General features: G+C 36.9%; 1 protein-coding gene across 3 annotated transcripts in view; it reads left to right on the top strand.

The window, feature by feature from the left end:
* Positions 1–20526, top strand: part of ME1 (malic enzyme 1) — a 181905-nt gene that overhangs the window by 80708 nt on the left and 80671 nt on the right. For all 3 annotated transcript variants that reach the window (XM_057738818.1, XM_057738817.1, XM_057738816.1), the window contains one exon: positions 10060–10163. In XM_057738818.1, the coding sequence (XP_057594801.1) occupies positions 10060–10163 (104 nt within the window). The remainder of the gene's footprint in view (positions 1–10059; positions 10164–20526) is intronic.

Below are 20526 nucleotides of genomic sequence, written 5' to 3'. Positions count from 1 at the left end.
TTGATGAATACTTACCCCATTATTCTATAGAGTATATGTTTTACTTTAGCATATAATAGTTACTTTTTAAAAAATTATTTTTGTTATATTAGGCAGGAACTAATCCCAAAGAATTTATTAAGTTTATTCAGTCTGAAATCTTGTTCTATAAAAGTCTGTATTGAGTCTGCAGTAGATGCTTTGGAGTTCAGTGTTTCTCTTTCCTGCATTGATATTTTAGAATCTTAAAGTTATATATCAAGTAATATATATTTTTGCTCATCTGCAATTGCTAATATTTGGATTAGTTGTGAGTGATAGATACTATAAGTTCAAGGTAGAATTTTCTGAGGTAGAAATGAAAAATAATGGCCAGTTAGGACAGACTTTTTAAAAGTTGCATGCAGATATCAAACCTAGGTCTAGAATGTCATCATCAAATAAGGTCCTTATTATACTGAAGTATGTTCTCTCTAGACCCACTTTGTTGACAGTTTTTATTATAAATGAATGTTGAATTTTGTTAAAAACCTTTTTGGCGTCTGTTGAGATGACCGTATGATTTTTTATTGTTCAATTTGTTAATGTGGTGTCTCACCTTAATGTGTTATATCACATTGATTTGCAGATATTGAACCATACTTGCATTCCTGGGATAAGTCCCACTTGGTCATGGTGTTTGATCCTTTTAATGTACTATTGAATTTGTTTTGCTGATATTTAGTTTAGGATTTTTGCTTCTGTGTTCATCAGTGATATAAGCCAGTTGAATAAATTGCTATGTGCATTTTTACCCCCTTGTTATATGCCATACATCACATAATAAATGACACCATTTCAAGCTCTATCAGATGTATATGTTATAGGGAGGGTGAGAATGTACAACTGAGTTCCACAGTAATCCAATGTCATTTTTTATAGGGTTTTTTATTTTTATTTTTTTGGCTGCATTGGGTTTTCATTGCTGCCTACAGGCTTTCTCTAGTTGTACGCTACTCTTCCTTGCAGTGTGCAGACTTCTCATTGCGGTGACTCCTGTTGTTGTGGAGTACAGGCTCGAGGTCGCAGGCTTCAGTAGTTACATCACGCAGGTTCAGTAGTTGCGGTGCATGGGCTTAGTTGCTCCGGGGCATGTGGGATCTTCCTGGACCAGGGATAGAACCCATGTCCACTGTATTGGTAGGCAGATTCTTAACCACTGTGCCACCAGGGAAGTCCCATGTGTCCCATAGATCATTGTGTTTTCATTTTCATTTGTCTCTAGGTATTTTTTGGTCTCCTCTTTGACTTCTTCAGTGATCCATCGGTTGTTTAGTAGCATATTTTTTAGCCTCCACATGTTTGTGTTTTTTGCATTTTTTTCCTTGTAGGTGATTTCTAGTCTCATAGCATTGTGGTTTGAAAATATGCTTAATATGATTTCAGTTTTCTTAAATATACTGAGGCTTGTTTTGTGGGCTAACGTGATCTGTCCTGAGAATGTTCCATGTGCATTTGAAAAGAAATGTGTATTATGCTGTTTTTGGATGGAATGTTTTATAAACCTATTAACTACATCTGGTCTAATGTGTTGTTTAAGGCCAGTGTTTCCTTATTGCTTTTCTGTGTAGACTATCTGTCCATTGATGTAAGTGGGGTGTTAAAGTGCCTTACTATTATTGTATTACCATCACTTTCTCCCTTTATGTTGTTAATACTTGTTTTATGTATTTAAGTGCTCTATGTTGGGTCATGTATATTTTTAATTGTTGTATCTTTGTTTTTGATTGATCCCTTTATCATTATGTAATGTCCTTTGTGTCTTGTTATTGTCTTTGTTTTAAAGTCTGTTTTGTCTTATATAATTGTTGCTATCCAAGCTGTTTCACGGAATTCCTATTTCCATCCCATACCTTACAGACTTTATGTCTAATGTCATATTTTACATCTTTTTATTTTGTGTATTCTAAGGAATACACAGAATATTTTAACCTTTCTCCTAGCTGTATAGGTAGTTGATCCATTACCTTTACTGTGTGTTTGCCTTTACCAGTGAGATTTTTCCTTCTGTAATTTCTATATTTCTAGTTGTGGCTTTTTCTTTTTCGCTTAGAGAAGTCCCAGTGGAGGACTCCTGGGCTGGGGAGTCTGATGTGGGGCTCAGACCCCTCACTCCTTGGGGAGAACCTCTGATTGTGATATTCCTCCTGTTTGTGGGTGGCTGACCTGGGGGTGTGGGTCCTGACTATGTCTCATCTCTGCCTCCCACCTGTCTCCTTGTGGTTTCTTCTTTATGTCTGTAGTTGTGGAAGATCTGTTTTGTTAGTCTTCAGGTGTTTCTCATAGATACTTGTTCTGTAAGGAGTTGTCATTTTGGCATGTCTGTGAGAGGAGGTGAGTTTAGGGTCTTCCTATGCCCCATTTGGGCAACTTCTTGACATTTTATTCTCTTTATTCTTGCCCTGCTACTTTACTGAGAAGACTAAAAGAAAACTTAATTCACCAAAATATGACTGAGATGCTGGGTTTGTGTAAAATTTAATGTAGTTTTTATGTTGCTGCTCTGTGTTCCACTTTCACTTGTGGAAAACCTCTTGCAGTCAAAACATCGTGTAGTAATAATTTTTAATCTCATCCCTTTTGTGAATCTCTGTCCAATTTTATACTTCATAATAAAAATACAAAAGCAGTTGATGATAACACTTAGTTTCTTATCCAGAATAACCTAGCAAACTTTCATGAAGACTAGATCCCTTTTTTTATAAATTACAAATGTTTTCCTCTGTTATCATACGTACATACCTATATTGAGTAGTAATGAAAGCAGAAAATGAATTAGCAGTTGATTGATAAGGTAGTCCTCACTTGCTGTTAAGTCATACTTGCGTGACTTCCTAAATCTCTGCAGCTTACAAATAAAAGAAGTTTAAAGAACAAAGATCCTGAAACTGAGCCACAGAAGTTCTTGGTTAAAAAATACTCCTGTTCTTTAAGTTAATAATGCAAAGCACTTATTTAGGTAGGATGTATGTGTTTTCATCTTATCTTTCATCTATTATTTCATAGTTCATGTTTTCTTTAATTTACTTGTGAAGCAATTGCTATATAAAAGTTATCTTTTACCTGAAATAGATTGTCTTTGTCTCTTAAGAGCATTCCATACTTTCTTTTTTTCTGTAGTTGCCAAATCTTTTCATAGAAGTTATATTTATCGTTTGTCTTTTCTTAAATAAGTGACCAATATCAAAGCTTGATATTTTACTAAAAATGTAAGTAAATGTTCCTTGTGCCCCCTCCATGCCCTTCCATGTGTTATTAAGTCTTAAAACCTGCTGCATGTATCACATGGTGTATGTTTGCTAGGACAGCTATAACCGTACCGTAAACTGGGTGGTTTAACCAATAGCAATTTTTTTTCACAGTTCTGAAGGCTAGAAGTCCATGATCAAGGTGTCAACAGAGTCAGTTTCTTCTAAGGTCTCTCTCCTTGGCTTGTCTTCCTTCAGTGGTATTTCATCTCTGTGCATCTCTGTCCCAATTTTTTCTTAGAAGAGCACCAGTTATGTTGGACTAGGCCCACCCTACTGCCCCCATTTAACTTGATTACCTTTTTAAAGACCCTGTCTGCAAATACAGTCATATTCTGAAATACTGGGGTTAGGACTTGAACATACGAACTTTGGAAGGACACAATTGAGCCTGTAACACGGTCCGTCTTCAAGAGGGCATGGGCAGTAATGAGTAGAATATTGTCTCTACATAGTCAGTCTCTGTTTTTTAAACCACTGCTCCAGGTCTCAGCTTTTCTGATTCTGGTTTTATGTTTTGTCTGGCCTTCAGTTCACGTGCACAGTGTATCTAGATTTGGAATTTCTATTGGAACTTCAAGTCACAAAGCTGAAGCCTCTTCCCATTGAGGTTTCCCCTTTTGTTCTAGAAAGAGCTCTTCATGTTTGGCACAAAGCAGCTGTGTTGTAGAGAAAATGAACAAAAGAAAAACCTTATAGATTTTCTGTCATATGTACCTGCCATGTATCTTTCAGCACTTGTGCAGAAGTCAGTGTTGGCACTAGAATGTGGCTGGTATCAGGTTTCTATTGCTACCATGACAAATTATTACAAACTTAGTGGCTTAAAAGAGCACAAACATATTACCTTATAGTTCTACAGGGCACAAACCTGACACAAGTCTCAAAAGGCTAAAATCATAAAAGCTGTCAGCAGGGCTGAGTTCCGCACCCTTGTCTTTTCCATCTTCAAGAGAAATGCCTCCAGTCCTTGGTTCAGGGTCCCCTTCATCTATTACACTTTCAAAGCCAGTAATGTCGTATCGTTCTGATTCTGCATCCATCATCCCATTTCTTTCTCTGACTATAGCCAGGAGAGGTTTTTTCACCTTTAAGGACTCACCCTTAATCACATCTGCACAGTTTTTTATATCACATAAGGTCACATATTTACAGGTTTGTGGAGAGGAGCATGTTATTATTCTGCCAACCACAGGGTCCCAACTAGGTTGTCAGCATTTCTCCCTCACCCCGCCTCACTTCTTGTCTTTGTCTTTTCATATTATAGGGACTGCCTGCCACTTCAGGCAAGTGCTCCTGCATTTGAATGAGTACTAATCATTACAGTAAAGCCGGAGGAGAGAAGATAATCCCTCAGTTCCCAGCTTGCTTTGTATTGTCACATGCTGACTTTTTCATGGTCTCCTCTTATCTCACCTTCTCTAAATTAGGGTGATACTGGATTATATCAAGCATTTATTCATCTGTTTTCTGAAATACACCACCAATGCCTGGGGAAAGAGAATGGGGTTTTCAGTTTGGTTTTATATGTGCTGTAAGGCTCAGGAACTCCTTGAAGTTAGCAGTATATTTTAGAAATGCCCATTATATTAACGAAAATAGAAAAAAATTTACCTGAGCCAAGAACTTTTGGGGAAGTAGAATAACTTTATTCTGATGATTTAAGGTTGAAATGAGTGGTTCTCAATATACATTCCATGAACCAAACCAGTTCAGAATGACTGGGGGCGTGTGTTAAGAATGCAGAATCCTGGACTCTACTCCATACTTACTGAATCACGGTCAAATTTTAATTATTTTTATTTTCACTGCTTTTTAAAAAAATTTATTTTATTTACTGGCTATGTTGGGTCTTCGTTGCTGCATGCAGGCTTTCTCTAGTTGTGGTAAGCAGGGGCTACTCTTCATTGAGGTGCGCAGGGGCTATTCTTCATTGAGGTGCACGGGCTTCTCATTGCGATGGTTTCTCTTGTTGCAGAGCACAGGCTCTAGGCGCATGGGCTTTAGTAGTTATGGCACATGGGCTCAGTAGTTGTGGCTGCAGGCTCTAGACTGCAGGCTCAATAGTTGTGGTGCACGGGCTTAGCTGCTTCACAGCATGTGGGATCTTCCCGGACCAGGGCTCGAACCCGTGTCCCCTGCATTGGCAGGCGGATTCTTAACCACTGTGCCACCAGGGAAGTCCTCCACTGCTTTTTAACATTCATGCCAGCTCATATGTGTGCTGACATTTTACATATTGCTTTAGACTCTTGACTGAGCATTGGCAATTATGTAGCTTAATGATATTGATGACATGAACCAGCAAAACAGCAAAAAGTTTATATTATTTCTTTACAGAATTTGATTTTTCATTTGAAAATAATGAGTAAGTAGCAGCATAGAGTATGATTATTTGTATATTAAAAATATAATTTAAACATAAATGCCGAAATCGGTAATGTTCATAACATTTATGGCAGATAAAGATTTTAAACGTTGTTAGTATTCAAAGAACACTTTGAAGTCAGTAAGAAAGTGTTAAATGTCAAATATTCAAATTGCCTAAGGACACATGGTCACAGATAATTTAAAAATGAAGAAATGAAAATGATCAATTAACTTATAATAATAAATGTTTAATGGTATTAGAAAAGAAATATAAATGAATACTATTAATACTTGATAACATTATATAAATATATTTATATATTTTATTATATTATTTTATTTATTCTATATTTACATTTATATTTCGCACACACATATATATGTGGAAAGATAATACTCTTCCTTTGGTTTCAACAAAATAAACATATTTATTATATGTCACTGGGGTGTAGGGGATTGTTAATTTGTTCATCCTCTCTAGGAGGGCAGAGTTCCAACACAGACCACAAATTTAAAAAATGTTCATCTAGTGAGTGACGTGAAAACTTTTCACAATATATTCCTATGTGAAAAGGGGCTATAAAACAGTTTATGCTATTGTCCCCAATTTGAACAGATAGTATTATACGTGCAAAGTAAAGGACCTAGAAGAATATGCATCCAGATCCTAGTGGTGGGTAGTTCTGAATGGGCAGAGCTTATTGGTTTTCTTTGTTTCTGATTTTACATTTGAATGTCTCAAATTTTCTGGTAGGAAATAACTGCTTTTTGTAATGATTTTTTTTTTGTAATGATTTTAAAAAACCTTAAAGTATTAAGAAAATATTTTTTAATTCTCAGAAGCTTCAGATTGGAAAGTTAGAAAGGTGAGAGATATGAAAAAGGTGAAAGTTGATAGCGATTACTATTAACTTCAAATAAAAATTCCCACAGTTCCAGAATTGAGACCATGCTAAGAAGTAAGGTAATTAACTTTACCAGTATATACCCTCCTTATCTCCTTTTTGAAACTCTCTTATGTTTCCATGTGCTTTGTCCTTTACTCTTTCAAATCTTAATTTTTTTCCTTCTCCCATGCTTCTAAGTCTTTGAAAGTCTTCAGTGACGACAAATGCGTTGCATGTGACACTTCTTATTAAAGAAGGTCTAGTCTTTTTTAAGTGTTTGCTTAATTCCAAGCCTTCCATTTATTTCCCAACAACGTGTTTACTCTTGGGTGCAAGTAGTTTTTAATCCAGTGAATTAATGTTACTTCTGTGCCATGCTACTTGGTCTGTGGAGCCATTATCACAATAGGGCAATCTTGTTAAGTTGCTTTTTGTAGATACTGTTTTTTTGTCAGCCAAATCTCTAAGAATGCACTGATTATTAAAGCCTTAATTGTCTTGAAATTTTTTCAAAAAAACAGTAATTTTTGGCAGGGACATTATGACTGGAAGAATTTTATAACTTCCTGATTTAATTCAAAAGCTTTATCTTGTTCATAAATCTTCATAATTGACTCTTCACTGTAGTCAAACTTCTTTATGATATACTTTAATATTAACGTGGGAAAGAATGAGAGAAAAGAGAAGGGGAAACATGTAACATCTTTTCTCAATTGTGTTCTTTTTCTAATGCACATTTTACAAGTCCAAATATATCCCAGACATGGAGAAAGTATTTTAATTCTGGCAGCCATTAGTAGCTCATTGGCACTTCAGCATCAGCTGTTCAGAAGCCTGCCAGTAGATTGTTTAAAGTTTTTAGGCTTCAAGGAACAGCTGGGCTTTACAACGGTGCTCAGTTTCAGATTTTACATTTCATGTGAAATACATTTATATGACTTGATATGTTAACTTCCAGCTAGCCAGAAAGCCTTAACTCATTGTCATGCAATACCTTATAAGTGGGATGACCACATAATGTATTGGCTAAACCAAGGCACTTTCACAATGAAAGAGGATGCTGTTAGTAATTACACTAGGACAACATGTGTGAACTGGGCTATAATTTCTGTTGGCTTTAAGCAAATCCCAACTCAGGTGGTTCAAATGGTTTAACCTTCTTAACAACATAATCACACCTGCAAAACCATATCATTTATCTATAAACCACCTCCAAACTTAGTGACTTAGAATAACTACTGTTTTATTAATGTTCATGAGTCCTTGGGATGGCTAGGGAGGCTAGGATGCTTAGGACAGCTTACCCTTTCTCCATATAGATTCTCACCCTTCACACATTGTTCACATTCCACATGTAAAATATGCTCATTTCCATCTTAAGTTTCCAAGGAACAACAGCAGCCCCATAGTTCATCCTAGGAAAAGTAGGAAGCCTGTCAGGATCCTGTCATCTAATAAATCAGGTCAATTTGCAAATGAAGATTCTCATGTTTTGCTCCTTATCTGTTCCCATATACCAAACATACAGTGGTAAGTAAGGCAGGGACAGAACAACCACAATCCACACTCCCTGGCAGAATGGAAGGAATAGGAATCATGTGGCTCTAAGTAGTTCGTAGCAATTCTGAATTCCCAATGGACATGTGTTGTCAGGCCGCCTACTTGGGGGCAGGGAGTGTTCTTTGAATAGGTCCCAGTTCTTTTTCTTCAGAGTGGTTCTGTAGTTCATTGTTCTCCTAGGCTTTTGGCTCTGCTCTCTGGGCTCTTGGCTCTGTCCTCTGAGAGATTATTCCTTTTCTATAAGAAATGGCCCTGTTGCATCAGAATAGCTCTCTCAGTCTGCCTCCTGCCTGTGGAAAGTTGAGGATCCAGTGAAGTATTTTCATTTTGGAGTGTCTCTGTGTCAATTAATCCAAGTAGTATAGTACCTTTAAATTTGTATTTTTTCTTTTAGGCTTTCTATGTATCAGATTATAGTCTACTCCACTAGCTAAAGGCCCTACTCACAATTCTTTTCAAAACAGGCCTTCTCCCTGTATTGGTTGACATATCAGAGTGCTGTGGTACCAGTTCCATTGAACTAGGCAAGATGGCCTCCTAGACTCCACTTTAAATCATTCAGGGGCTTTCAAAAGAGTTGTTATAACCACACACTTAATTTGATCTCTGACTCCAGGCCTTAATTTATTTTGGAAATCTTTTACAAGCAAGTCTTGTGTCCTCTATGTTCTGTTTAAATTTTGCTCACAAGCTAAACATTTCCTTCTTTAGTTCATGTCCATTTTAACCTTAGCATATGGCCAGTTTACACATTCAGCATTCTGCCTAGAAATCTTTTAGTCAGATTCACAAGTTCATTAGGTATATTTTTCTCTATTCTAGGTTACTGAAGGTGGCAGTGTTGTCAGTTGCTTCACTGTTGTATCAAATAGATTGCTGTTTTTTTCCCAGCCTGTAAAAAGTTTGTCTTGTAATTTCTTTCAGCAGTATTTTATGGTTTTCAGTATATAGGCCTTCTGCATATTTTGTTGTTTGTCCCTATGAATTTTATGTTCTGGAATGCTATTGTAAGTGGAGTCGTGTATTTTATTTCATTTTCAACTATTCATTGCTAGCATATAGATATACATTTGACTTGTGTAAATTGACCTTATATCCTACAATCATGTTAAATTCATGTGTTTTTTCTAGTGTTTTTTTTTTGTATATTCCTTAGTATTTCCCATGTACATGATTATGTATATACAAATAAAAAGTTTACTTGTTCCTTTCCAGTCTGTAATCCTATTTTTTCTTTTTCTTGCCTTATTGTAATGGCTATGATCTCTAATATGTATAGCATTGAATAGAAGTGATGAGAGTAAATATCCTTGCCTTGTTTCCAATTTTAGGGGAATAGTGTTCAGTCTTTCACTGTTAAATATGTTGTTAGTTGTGGGTTTTTCACGGATGCCTGTTACTAGGTTGAGGAATTTCTATTCCTAGTTTACTGGGAGTTTCTGTTATAAATGAATGCATGTTGCTGTATATAAATTATATCTCAATTAAAAACAGATTTCATAAAAAATTATGAAAAAAGCTTAAACAGAGTAATGTTGCCTGATATATATGTATAAGTTTTAGAAAAAAATCTAAGAAAGGAATTGCTGTCTTTCCATTTCCTAAGCTGATATGATACTTCAAAACTCAATATTATTTTTCTTTGTGATGAACTTTGCCTTTTGAATTTAGCACAACTGAGAGATTTTAATATCTTTTCTCTTTTCTAGAATAAGACATAAGAATAACAATAAAACCATAAGAATGTTTTTAATGTTAAGTAATTATATTTCATATTCTTATTTATAAACACTGTAGATGTTATATATAATATTGAATAATAATTCTGTAAGTTAATTCTGAGTCAGTATAGCTAGATTTTATTTCCATATCTATCCTTATTGTACAGATGAGAATACTGAGGTTCACTCTGAAAGACTGAATGACTTGCCTTTAGTTATTTCTATATATATGGTAACTTTTTTTTTTACAAATAGGAGTTACTTAATGATCCATTGTACATTGGACTACGGCAGAGAAGAGTGAGAGGTCCTGAATATGATGGTTTTTTGGATGAATTCATGGAGGCAGTTTCTTCCAAGTACGTATAATCTTTATTATATCTATATTTAAGTTGAATTTCAAAAACTTAAAGATAACCTAACATAATAACTCTAAAAATGTCCAAGCTTGGTGCAGTAGTTTAATAACTAGAAGTGATTTGAATGGAATATGTATATATCTCCTCATAACTATTGCTGGCCAAATGATAATATGATGTGTTTATTCCCCCAAAAGTTGTCTCTGTTTCTATCCCTGAAGATACTTTTTTCTTATAAGAATCTTCAGATTCTGTGGTTTGGGATGCATGATTATGGCGAATGAGGCAGTGGCCAGTGACTAAATTACCTGAGCAAGCTTTTTCATGATTATTGGCAGTCTGTACTTTGTTTCTGGCTGCTGATAAAATCTTGTGGGTGAATCTGACCCTTTTTGTGGTAGGAGAAGCAGAAGAAGAAGTGAGCATGAGTTAGTGTAATCCACAGGGTCCAGAATGGAGCAAGGTCCATGAATCTCTGATTAAATCTACTGTATTTGATTAAGATGCAGTACAACATTTCACCTGGTTTAGGTAGCAGTTAATTGTGGACCCACACTATTGTAAAATTTTCCAGTTTTTTTCCTTCAAGGTAGAGACGTCTACAATAATTTAGTAGTATGTTCTGAGAGAATTTTGTCACACTAACCGTCATCCCATTTGTTTCTGTATAGCCACAGAAACCATGTACTACTTAAAAATGTATATGTTGCTTTGGTTTTTCATAGAAATGAACTCATCATAGAATCAACTGTAACTATAGACATACTTCTGGTTTCTTTTTATTATAAGGTTTAATTTTAAGAAGTTGAATTCAACAGCAGAAAGTGCTTTCATCAGCCTGCACGATATTTAGTATATTTTGAATTTCTTATTACCCAAGGTTTTCGTTCAGAGTATTTGCCAATTAGTATGGACTATGTTTTAAAAACCCACACCTGATTTATTTATTGTCATTGCTTATTAACTTATTTAATTAAACTACTCTTACTCAGAGAAATAGTTGAGAAACTCTACAGTTTAAGTTCAAGACTTCATGGTACAGTTAATTGCTAGTAGTTTATCATATTTAATTTTAAATTCCTTACCCTGTGAAATTTATGTAAGGTTCTGAAATTATGTGTAACTTTGCAGGTAGCAACGTTAATCAAGAGATTGTATAGAGAATACTGGAAGGCTATATAAAAGAGAAGCAATAGGAAATTCTCACGTTTGTTTTTATTGTCTGTGTAAATAAAATTTATCTTTATATAGATAACTTCAATATACTTACAGAAAAGCTGTTAAACAAGTTGTGAACTTAGTGTTTGGCCTATATACTTAAATGCTATTGAAATGAAAAGAGAAATAGTTCCATAATCAGTGAAAAGCTTTCTGGATGAAAAGCTAATTTTGAATAAGCTATGTCAATCTAGAATCAAAAAATCTGTTTTATTTTATTTTTTAATGTTGAATTGAGAGGTTACCTAAGACCTGTAATAAGGAAATGGGTATTGACAAAAGTCAACAATAATTTAAAATGCAGAGACCGCCTCTAAATCAGGAATTATACTTCTGGGCTCTTGCCAGAGAAAAATCCCACAGACTTTTCAAAGATACTTCCTTGCATAACACTACTTTGGGAAAAGTTTTCTAGAAATGAAACCTGGTACACTACCAAATTAAATTGGGAAGTGCTCCTGAAGATAAGTCCGAGATTCTTTGAAAAGGAAATATAACTTACATTCAACGTGGAAAATGCCAGTTACAAGTTGGCCCAGCCAGGAATCTGATTCTGAGATGGAGTTATTAAGGAGGGAAATCAGCCCCTTTGGAGGGGAGGGGACAGAAAAAAGTGGTTAAAAGAGAAGTTGAGCTGCAACGTTGATCCACCAACAGCCTTGGGACCACCCTGCATGCTATTTAGACCCTTAAGGAAGACTACTTTCCATTCCCCACTCCCCCAAAAATATTATGTTGGTTTTGTAATGTACTGTCTTGTCAGGGTTGGAATGGGGCAGCTTCTTCCTGTTGGCTTTTTCTACAATTATATGTCTTACCTCATAGGCCAAAGACTTGATATGGGTGTTGTGGTATATGTCTATCCTGGTTCTATATTTGGGAACTGAGGAAATTACCACCACCTGCATCTGTGGTCCCAGTGGACCCATTATGAGCTAGACCTTGGCCAGGACTCCTTTTATTACTGGCCTCTATATGCTCCTAACGTGGAGGGACTACACGTTGACACTTCAGGTCTCCTGATATCACTGTCTACTCTGTGCCCTCGAAATGTTTGGGTATTCCATGTCCCCAGTGCACAGTGGCTCGAACAAAGGGCTGTAGGTCCCTTTGGGGAAGGATTGGGGGAATTATTATCTTGTATTCTTGCCACGGTGTTGCAAGATCTTTCCCTCTGGAGACTAGGCTTCTTCTTTAATCAGTAAGTCCGAAAATTAGTGAAGGTTTGGAAATTGAGCAAGTGATTGGGACTTCATTGGGGCAACGACCCTCAACTTTGTGGTCATTCATCTTTGATTTCTTTTGAATGTACATATTGAATAGTAGCCTTGTTAACTTCTTACTTTGACTCTAGGGATGCCATATTCTATTAATTATGTCAGTAACTCTCTGTGGGTCAGCACCCCCCACACACCAGCCATGCCACTCTCAGGATAATTGTACCCACCTGGCTTCTGGTCCTCACCTGGTTCGATTATACCCATTGTTGTTAATGAGCCTGGTTCCATAAAAACCTTTCCTCTGTCACTTCCAACCTTCAGGAGAGAGCCACTGCAGAACCTAGTAGTGTTGATGTCTTCTCACTAGTACATCCTGCATTGCTCTGGTAAGTGGCGTGTTTTCTGGGCCTGCCTGTGGAGCATCACCGTCCAATGGGGTTCTGGCCTCATGCAGTGTGTGCGCTCCAGAATGCACTCCCTGAGCCTGTACTCCCCTCTTCTGCCACCTGCCACAGCATTCCTGGCATTTCAGTCTTATTTAACATGAGCTATTACTTTGTCCCTGCTTTGAGGAACCATCCTAGTAGCCAGTTTGTAGCATCTCCTGAGATTCTTGCTGGTTGTAAATCTTGCATCCCAGCACAGTGCCCTCAAATCGATAACCTCTCCCTTATCTCATCTTAAATTCCAGCCCCTTTGATCAAACACCCTCAGAAGTTAATCTTAGCTGTACTCTCCTTACTAATGTAAACTTGCTAGATCTTGCAATTCCTTTTTCAGATAGCCTCTTTCTTTCTTTATCAGGCCTTGTATGTCCCACGTGGGTTATACTGTGATATAATCCTAGTTATATAGGCCAAAGTGTCTGGAGAGGAGGTGAGAGTGGACAGATGGGGGGTTAGGGAGACACACGTTGTCTTATGTGGGAGAAGGCTCTGTTTCCACCATCTCCAAGAAAGAAGGGGCAGGCCACTTTTGTGGGTTCAGAAAGTTCTGGGGTATCTGGGAATTCAGGATTTGGGGAGGCATCAAACAAGACATCTCATCCCATTTGGCAGGATCCTGTTCTTTTCCAGTCAGGATCCCGACTTAGCACATCTCCCATGCCTGGGACTTTGGGAGTTTTTGAATACTCTGACGATTAATCCCTGTTCCTGGTCATTAGCTTTCTTTGCCCCAAAGCTGCAAGATCTGAGAGCATTTTTGTATCTACCAGAGAATTCCTCTGGCATTGGTGGTTACTTGCCCTTAGCTTTTTTTTTTTTTTTTTTTTCCCAAAATTTGCAAATGCATTCTTTTTTTAAAAAATTTTTTATTGGAATATACTTGATTTTCAATGTTGTGTTAGTTGCAGGTGTACAGCAGAGTAAATCAGTTATACACATATCACCGTTAGCTTTTTATATTCTTTTCCCATTGTCCTTAGTAGTTATTATTTCTCCTGTGTGTTCTCAAACATCATTCCAGCTAAACTGTTTGCTTCTGCTAGTATACCATCCCAACCTACCTCTGGAGGGAGCTTTAACAGTTGGACAGCCACCTTGTACCAGGGGTTCTCTTGTGTTCAGCGGTTAGGGTCCTCATTGCCAGCCAGGCAGCTAGTGATCCTGCTCCAAAGCCCCGTCGTATCACCTGCTTTCTCAGACCACTCCTGGTACCATCTGTCACAGATGAGGTTACCTGGGAAACATATTAGAATATGAACTTTAGTCTTCAAGAGGTTTATAAGAAGTTCCCTAGAGATCAACCCCTGTGGAAGGGGTACAGAGTGAGCAGGAATGGACATGGGAAAACTGAGCTGGGATGTAGCATAAGACACCTTCCTCTGGCCCCATGGAGAACTCTGGAACTACAGCGGCTTTTCGGGGCTGTCTCCAGTTGAGCTGAGATGGCTAAGTCTTTCTATTCCTGCATCAATTAGTCATTGGATGTGGATCCCCCTGAGACAGAGCATAACCTATGGTGTAGCTGAGGCAATCCCTGGGACGACAGTGGGAGATCTGAGAGCCACAACACACTGGTATTTAAAGATAAAAACTGAGCAGAAAAAAAGTTTTAAGGCTTGTGATAAAGGTATGTGCTAGAATCTGTAGGGTGGACCATATTTCTGATATTCCATTATAAGTCACATGACGGACAAATGCTAGACTCTGCATAGTAGTTTTCCTTTGGAAACATTGGCCATTGGAGCAAACCATTGAGTTGCCCCAGGAAACTGTGCACTAACAGAAGCTAGATCTCTCCAGTAAAAATGTCGTGTCAAACTGTCTGTTTTTCCTTTTTCATTGTTTTGGTTCATTCATTCATTTGGTGAAAGCCAGGCAATGTGTTTGGTGCTGGGGATATGGGGCTGAATCAGACAAAAATAATCCCTGCCTTTCACATAGCTTCTCTACTAGAGGAGACAGGTAATAAACAAGAAAATAAGCAAATGAAAGAATGAAATTTACAGTGAATGCAGTGAAAAAAGCAGGAAATTGGACTGGGAATAACAGGAAGTGACTTAATTTATATAAATCGATGAGTGTTATAGATACAGTTACCTCTTTTATGACGTCCATTGTCAAAGTCTTGATACTTTTTTAGTCATGATGCTTTTGTTGGAAATTAATGTAAGTTCTTTGATTATAGTTAGGTGAATTCATAAACTGAATTCAGTGGAAAACTGAATCCAGAAAGTATTGATTGATTAGACCGGATACTAAGTAACACCTACAGTAGAGTACCACAGGTCTGTTCCCTAGTACTTGCCTTTTCAGTGATTTTATCAGTTGGTCGTAGTAATTCTACATCTGAGAACATAGGTTAAGAAAATAATCCTGAATAAGAAATAATTTCTATGCCCAGATATGTTCACTGAATGTTTTTATTACGTGGTTTTCTTCCCTCTGCTTCCAGAATAGCATACCCTCCTTGCTTTCCTCCTGCCTCACTGGTTGCTTCTTCACGCTTCCTTGGCTTGGAGCTTTCCTTGTTACTCTTTATCCCCACCCCCTTGGTGACTCGTCTGATCATTCATCTTTATATCTGTGACTCCAAAATCTGTGTTTTCAGTCTGTACCTCTACTCGGAACTCCAGAATCATAGTCTTCCTCCTCCTTGACATAGATCTGTAATGGACAGAGCATATGGAACAAGTCCAGAATTGGACTCCTGACCTCTCACCCCCCGACCCCCGCTCCTGCTGCAGTGTTTCCCGTCTCAGTAAATGACAGCCCCGTTCTTCCCGTTTCTGAGATGAAAATCATTGGGGTTATCACTCTGTACTGTGCTACCTGCAAAACTTGTTAGCTTTAACTTCAAAATAGATCTAGAATCTCACCATCTCTCATTGTCTGTGTTATTACTTCCCTTATCTGAACCTCTCCTCCCTGATCGTTGTAAGAGTCTCCTAACTAGTTTGCTTCCTCCCTTGTTGCCCTTTAGTCTGCTCTCAGCACAGGAGCTAAAATGGTTGTACGTTAGGTAGTTTCTCAGCTCAAAACCCTACAAGGGCTTATCATTTCATGCAGAATAAAACAAGTCCTTGCAACTGCAAAAAAAAGGCCCTGGACCATCTGATTCCTTGTTTGCTATTTTTCTAATTAAAGCCAGGCATGCTAATGTCTCAAGGCTTGTCATTTCTTCTCCTTGGAATCCTCCCCACCCTCACCTTGCCCAGTTTTCCACATGGTTAGCTCTCTCCTCCTTTAAAGAGGTATTTAAAATTCCTCAAGGGAGTTCCCTGGTGGTCCAGTGGTTAGAGCTCGGCGCTTTCACTGCCGGGACCTGGGTTCGATCCCTGGTTGGGGAACTAAGATCCCATGGCGTGGCAAAATAAATAAAAATATAAAAAGTAAAATACAATTTCCTCAGATATTTCTTTCTCAATGAGGCCTTCTTTGACCAACTCATTTACAATTTTACCCCCAACTCATTTTTCTTCTTCTCTGCATTTATCAGTATCTGACATATTTATATTTAATTATTTATGTTCTGCCTACATCCTTCTACTGTAAGTTTCATGAGAGCGAGAGTTTTCTCTTTCCTTCACTGCCATATCCCTGGTTTCTAAAATATTATCCAGTGTGTGATAAGTAATCAGTAAATATTTGTTAGATGAAGGATTGAATTTGATTTGTTTTGTTTATATAGCTTAAGATGATAGGTATGAATGGAAGAATGCTGGTATTTTAAATAATTCCTTCTTTTCATGTGGTTTAATATCAGGAAATATTAAAGCTCATATAATCCTTACATACTGTCAAGTACATGTTAAAATCACTACTTGCAGGCACTCCTTAAATGTTTGTGTTTGTTTTTGTGGTTGTACTTCTTGTTGTGTAGCCTTTGTTTTCCAGAATCAGCTGCCTCTGAAAGTTAATAAGAAAAGTAGTGACAGCTTCAGCTTTGCTGTCTAAAATTCTTTATATCAGAATTTCATTGATAGTTATTAACTAAATGAGAAAAAAGGCACTACCTCAAGTGAGCTTTAAAAAGCTAGTATTAAAGTTTTTAATGAAAGTAATAGAAACTATTCAGCAATGACTATACTTAATCTTTTTTCCTTTTCCTCTTTAAATGATTAAAATAAAAAATCACTTCAAAGCACTAGGAATGGCAACAAAGATGATTATTATATTTAGACAACCTCCCTCAACCTTGGCTACCATCACAAATTTGATTATGCTCTGTCACGTAACACCTAAGGGAAATAATCTTAGTCTGAAGCCATACCATCTGCCGTTTGCCGCAAGGTGTGATACTGGTATTTTCATAAAATGATGCTTTCTTTACTGATTCAACATTGAACTGAAGCCTTTACTGTGTGCCTGAGATAGACCAGACTATTCAGGGAAGTTATTAATTTGGTCAAAGTTCTCAGAGGTCACATATCAGGAATAAGATACGTAGCCCCTGATGGTCATGGCCAGATTTACTAAATATACTTTTATTATTATTATTATTACTATATCCTCTCTTTCTAAAGATGTCATCGGATATGTAAGATAATGTGCTTTTCATCCTTACACAGGGCTTCAGTTCAATAATTTCTCCACCGTTCTACACTAAATCTTTGGCTGCTCCGTAGGGAAGGGGCCTTTTTATTGCCCTGTTATCCTTCTTTCTGCCGTTTCTGCTGCAGTCAGTTTCATGGCTGACTTTCTGTGCTGCCTTCTTCCACCTGTTCCAACCATTGCCTTTTATGCCTGATCCTTTTTTTAGGTGAATGGGTATATTTATAGCTTAGATGACTTTACCTATAAATCTGTGAGGCCCTTTGGATTCCACCTGTCACTTTGATCAGCATAATTTACTTTGATTTTCATAAGGAATTTAATAAAAACATATGACTCTATGGGACACCACCTGCTCTTCTTCCTTGTGGTCCAAAGGTGATGTAAACCATTTGAAAAAAAAAAAATCAAGTGGAAAGAATGTCTGTCAATATGAGAAAAATCAGCAACCATGTTACTAAGGAACATGACTCAAATCAAATTTATGACTCAGATTTTTTTTTCCATTTTTCCATGCAAAGAAAGATCAGACTCACACTTTAACTACAACCATATTTTTCTTGAAATGCCAGCTATTTCTTTCTCTTAACATTTTATTGAGTGAATGAAAAAGGTCATGTAAGTATTAGAAATCTATAGGAATACATTATGTGTGTGTGTGTGTGTGTGAGTATATGTACATTTATAATCACTAAGACATTGAAGGTGGATATATACTTCAGGATTTTAATGTTAATTTTGTATCCTTGCCTGTATTCCAGTCCAGCCTTGGAGGAGCCAGTTTGACTTGGAGGAAAAAGTCAAATTTATCATCTCTTCCTGAACATAGTTTACAACTCTTTTCTTTCTGATGCTTTTCTTTCCTAATCCTATTTTATGCTAATCAGTAATTCTAATTGCGTTAATTCCAGCACTCGTTTAATATGGGTGTAAATTTTTTCCGCTGATTTTATTCTATTTGTATGAGTCTTCTGTATGTATGATTTTATTGTGCCCTATTTTCCTTACTTGAATATGAGTTTTTTCAGAAAAAGAACTTTATTATCAGGGGATTACTTTTTTTCTCACTGTCCCATGTTATACTGTACCACGTAGTGAGTATAAAATAACTCCCATTGAAAACGTTACCTAAATGTTGAAGCTAATTAATCCTCATGAAACTGCTGTGACGCATATCCAAAGGAGAGATTATTTCCTAACGTAACCTGGAGAATCATACAATTTTCCAAATAAAGTGGCTTTCCCTGTAGGAAACTATAGGTTTGAATTTTAATTACAGAGAGACTTTTATGTTTTAGATTTTAAATTTTCTTGAAAGAAGGAAAGTATTTTAATTCCTGTTTAATTCCTATTGTAGCCCTTATTACCTGTCTTTTTCTCTTTGAATCAGCAAACATTGAGATCTATCTAAAGGAATCCCTTAATATTTTATCTGTTTATTAAAGCTAAATTATTGTATTTATTAAAGATAATCATCCTGGCTTGGCAGTTTATTTACTGTGCTTCCTCTCTTTCTTCTTTGCCTATTCTCCTGACTTTCATTTAGCTAAGTGAAGCCCAATTTTTTGTGTTTCTTGTTTTTTTCCATCTATATTACCATAGGTAACAAATTAGAAAAAAGTGAGTGAATATATCTGCTCATTGGCAATATTAAAAATAAGACTCACTGTAGGTTTAGTCGTATTCATAGATTAACTTAAAAACAAAAGCAAAAAACCACTACCCGTAGCAATGCCTTGTGGGTCAAAATAAGGTCCTTTGTTGTAGTCTTCTTTTCCTGCCCTCCTTAGTTTATATGTACTTATAAACAAAGGTAAAACAGATATGCATATATGAAACAAGTTTAGTTTTTATTTTTAAAGACTATCTGTGTGCCTGGGTTTGATGGGAAAATAGTGTGACCATATCTGAACGAGATATGTATAATTTTATTACTGGAGATTAAAGATGCTCAAAGGAAAAGGGGAGTTAAGAAAGCAAAGTCAGAAAGTTCATTGGGGTAAGGTCAGAAATTACAGGGATTTTTTTGTTCTCTAGGAAGTGTTCTCTAATTTGCAGTTAATGTCATATCTTGACCTAATGTTATATTGCTGATGGTCAGTACATTTCAGTTAGTAGAAGCCAGAGGTCCTGTGATGGCCTGTCCTGACCTCCCTGCCTTCCTCTGCCACTATCTGCCCTGTCTTCCCTGACATTAGACTCTCGGCATATTCCCAATTTGCTCTTTTTCTTCCCTCTCTCTGAAATATGCTCCCCACGCCCTGAAATCTACTTGGTTAACTTGGTTTCTTCGTATGTGTTGAAATCTACTTGGTTAACTTGGTTTCTTCGTATGTGTGGAAATCTTACCGTCTGAGGCTTATCCTGATTCCCCCAGGTGATATTGAAACAGCCCTACCTTGCCACCCCGGCTCTCCTGATACCCTTGCTTTGCTCGACTTTTTCTTATGATATAGCTTTATGTTATTGACATAGATGATATCATTGTATATAATTTATTTATTACATTCATTGCTTATTGTGTGTCTCACCCATTAGAATGTGTGTTCCCCAAGGACAGGGATCTAGTTTGTTCCTTTTATGTGCAAGTTCCTACATCAGTGCCTGGCACAGAACAGGTAACGAAAAGTGCTTGTTGAACTGAGTTGAACTGCACTCACAGGCCACACAGGAGAACATGAGTGAATTGGCACAAATCTCTCACTGTTACTAGAAAATTAAAATCTAAACATGCCTTACTTTTGGTGAGTACTAGCATCATTTTCATGTGGAAGGAGAGCCATAAGGGCGTTGTGAGTGATGAACACCTGATTTTCTCAGGTCTCAGGAATAGATTATTTCTTGAGGAACTGAAAACAAGTACTAAAGTCGGTATGTTACATAAAATAACTACATTTAACGTAAGCTGGTAGTAGATATTTTTTGAAC

This window comes from Hippopotamus amphibius, chromosome 6 (assembly GCF_030028045.1).
Source record: "Hippopotamus amphibius kiboko isolate mHipAmp2 chromosome 6, mHipAmp2.hap2, whole genome shotgun sequence".
NCBI classification, from domain to species: Eukaryota; Metazoa; Chordata; class Mammalia; order Artiodactyla; family Hippopotamidae; genus Hippopotamus; species Hippopotamus amphibius.
This window is presented reverse-complemented; position numbering and strand designations above follow the sequence as displayed.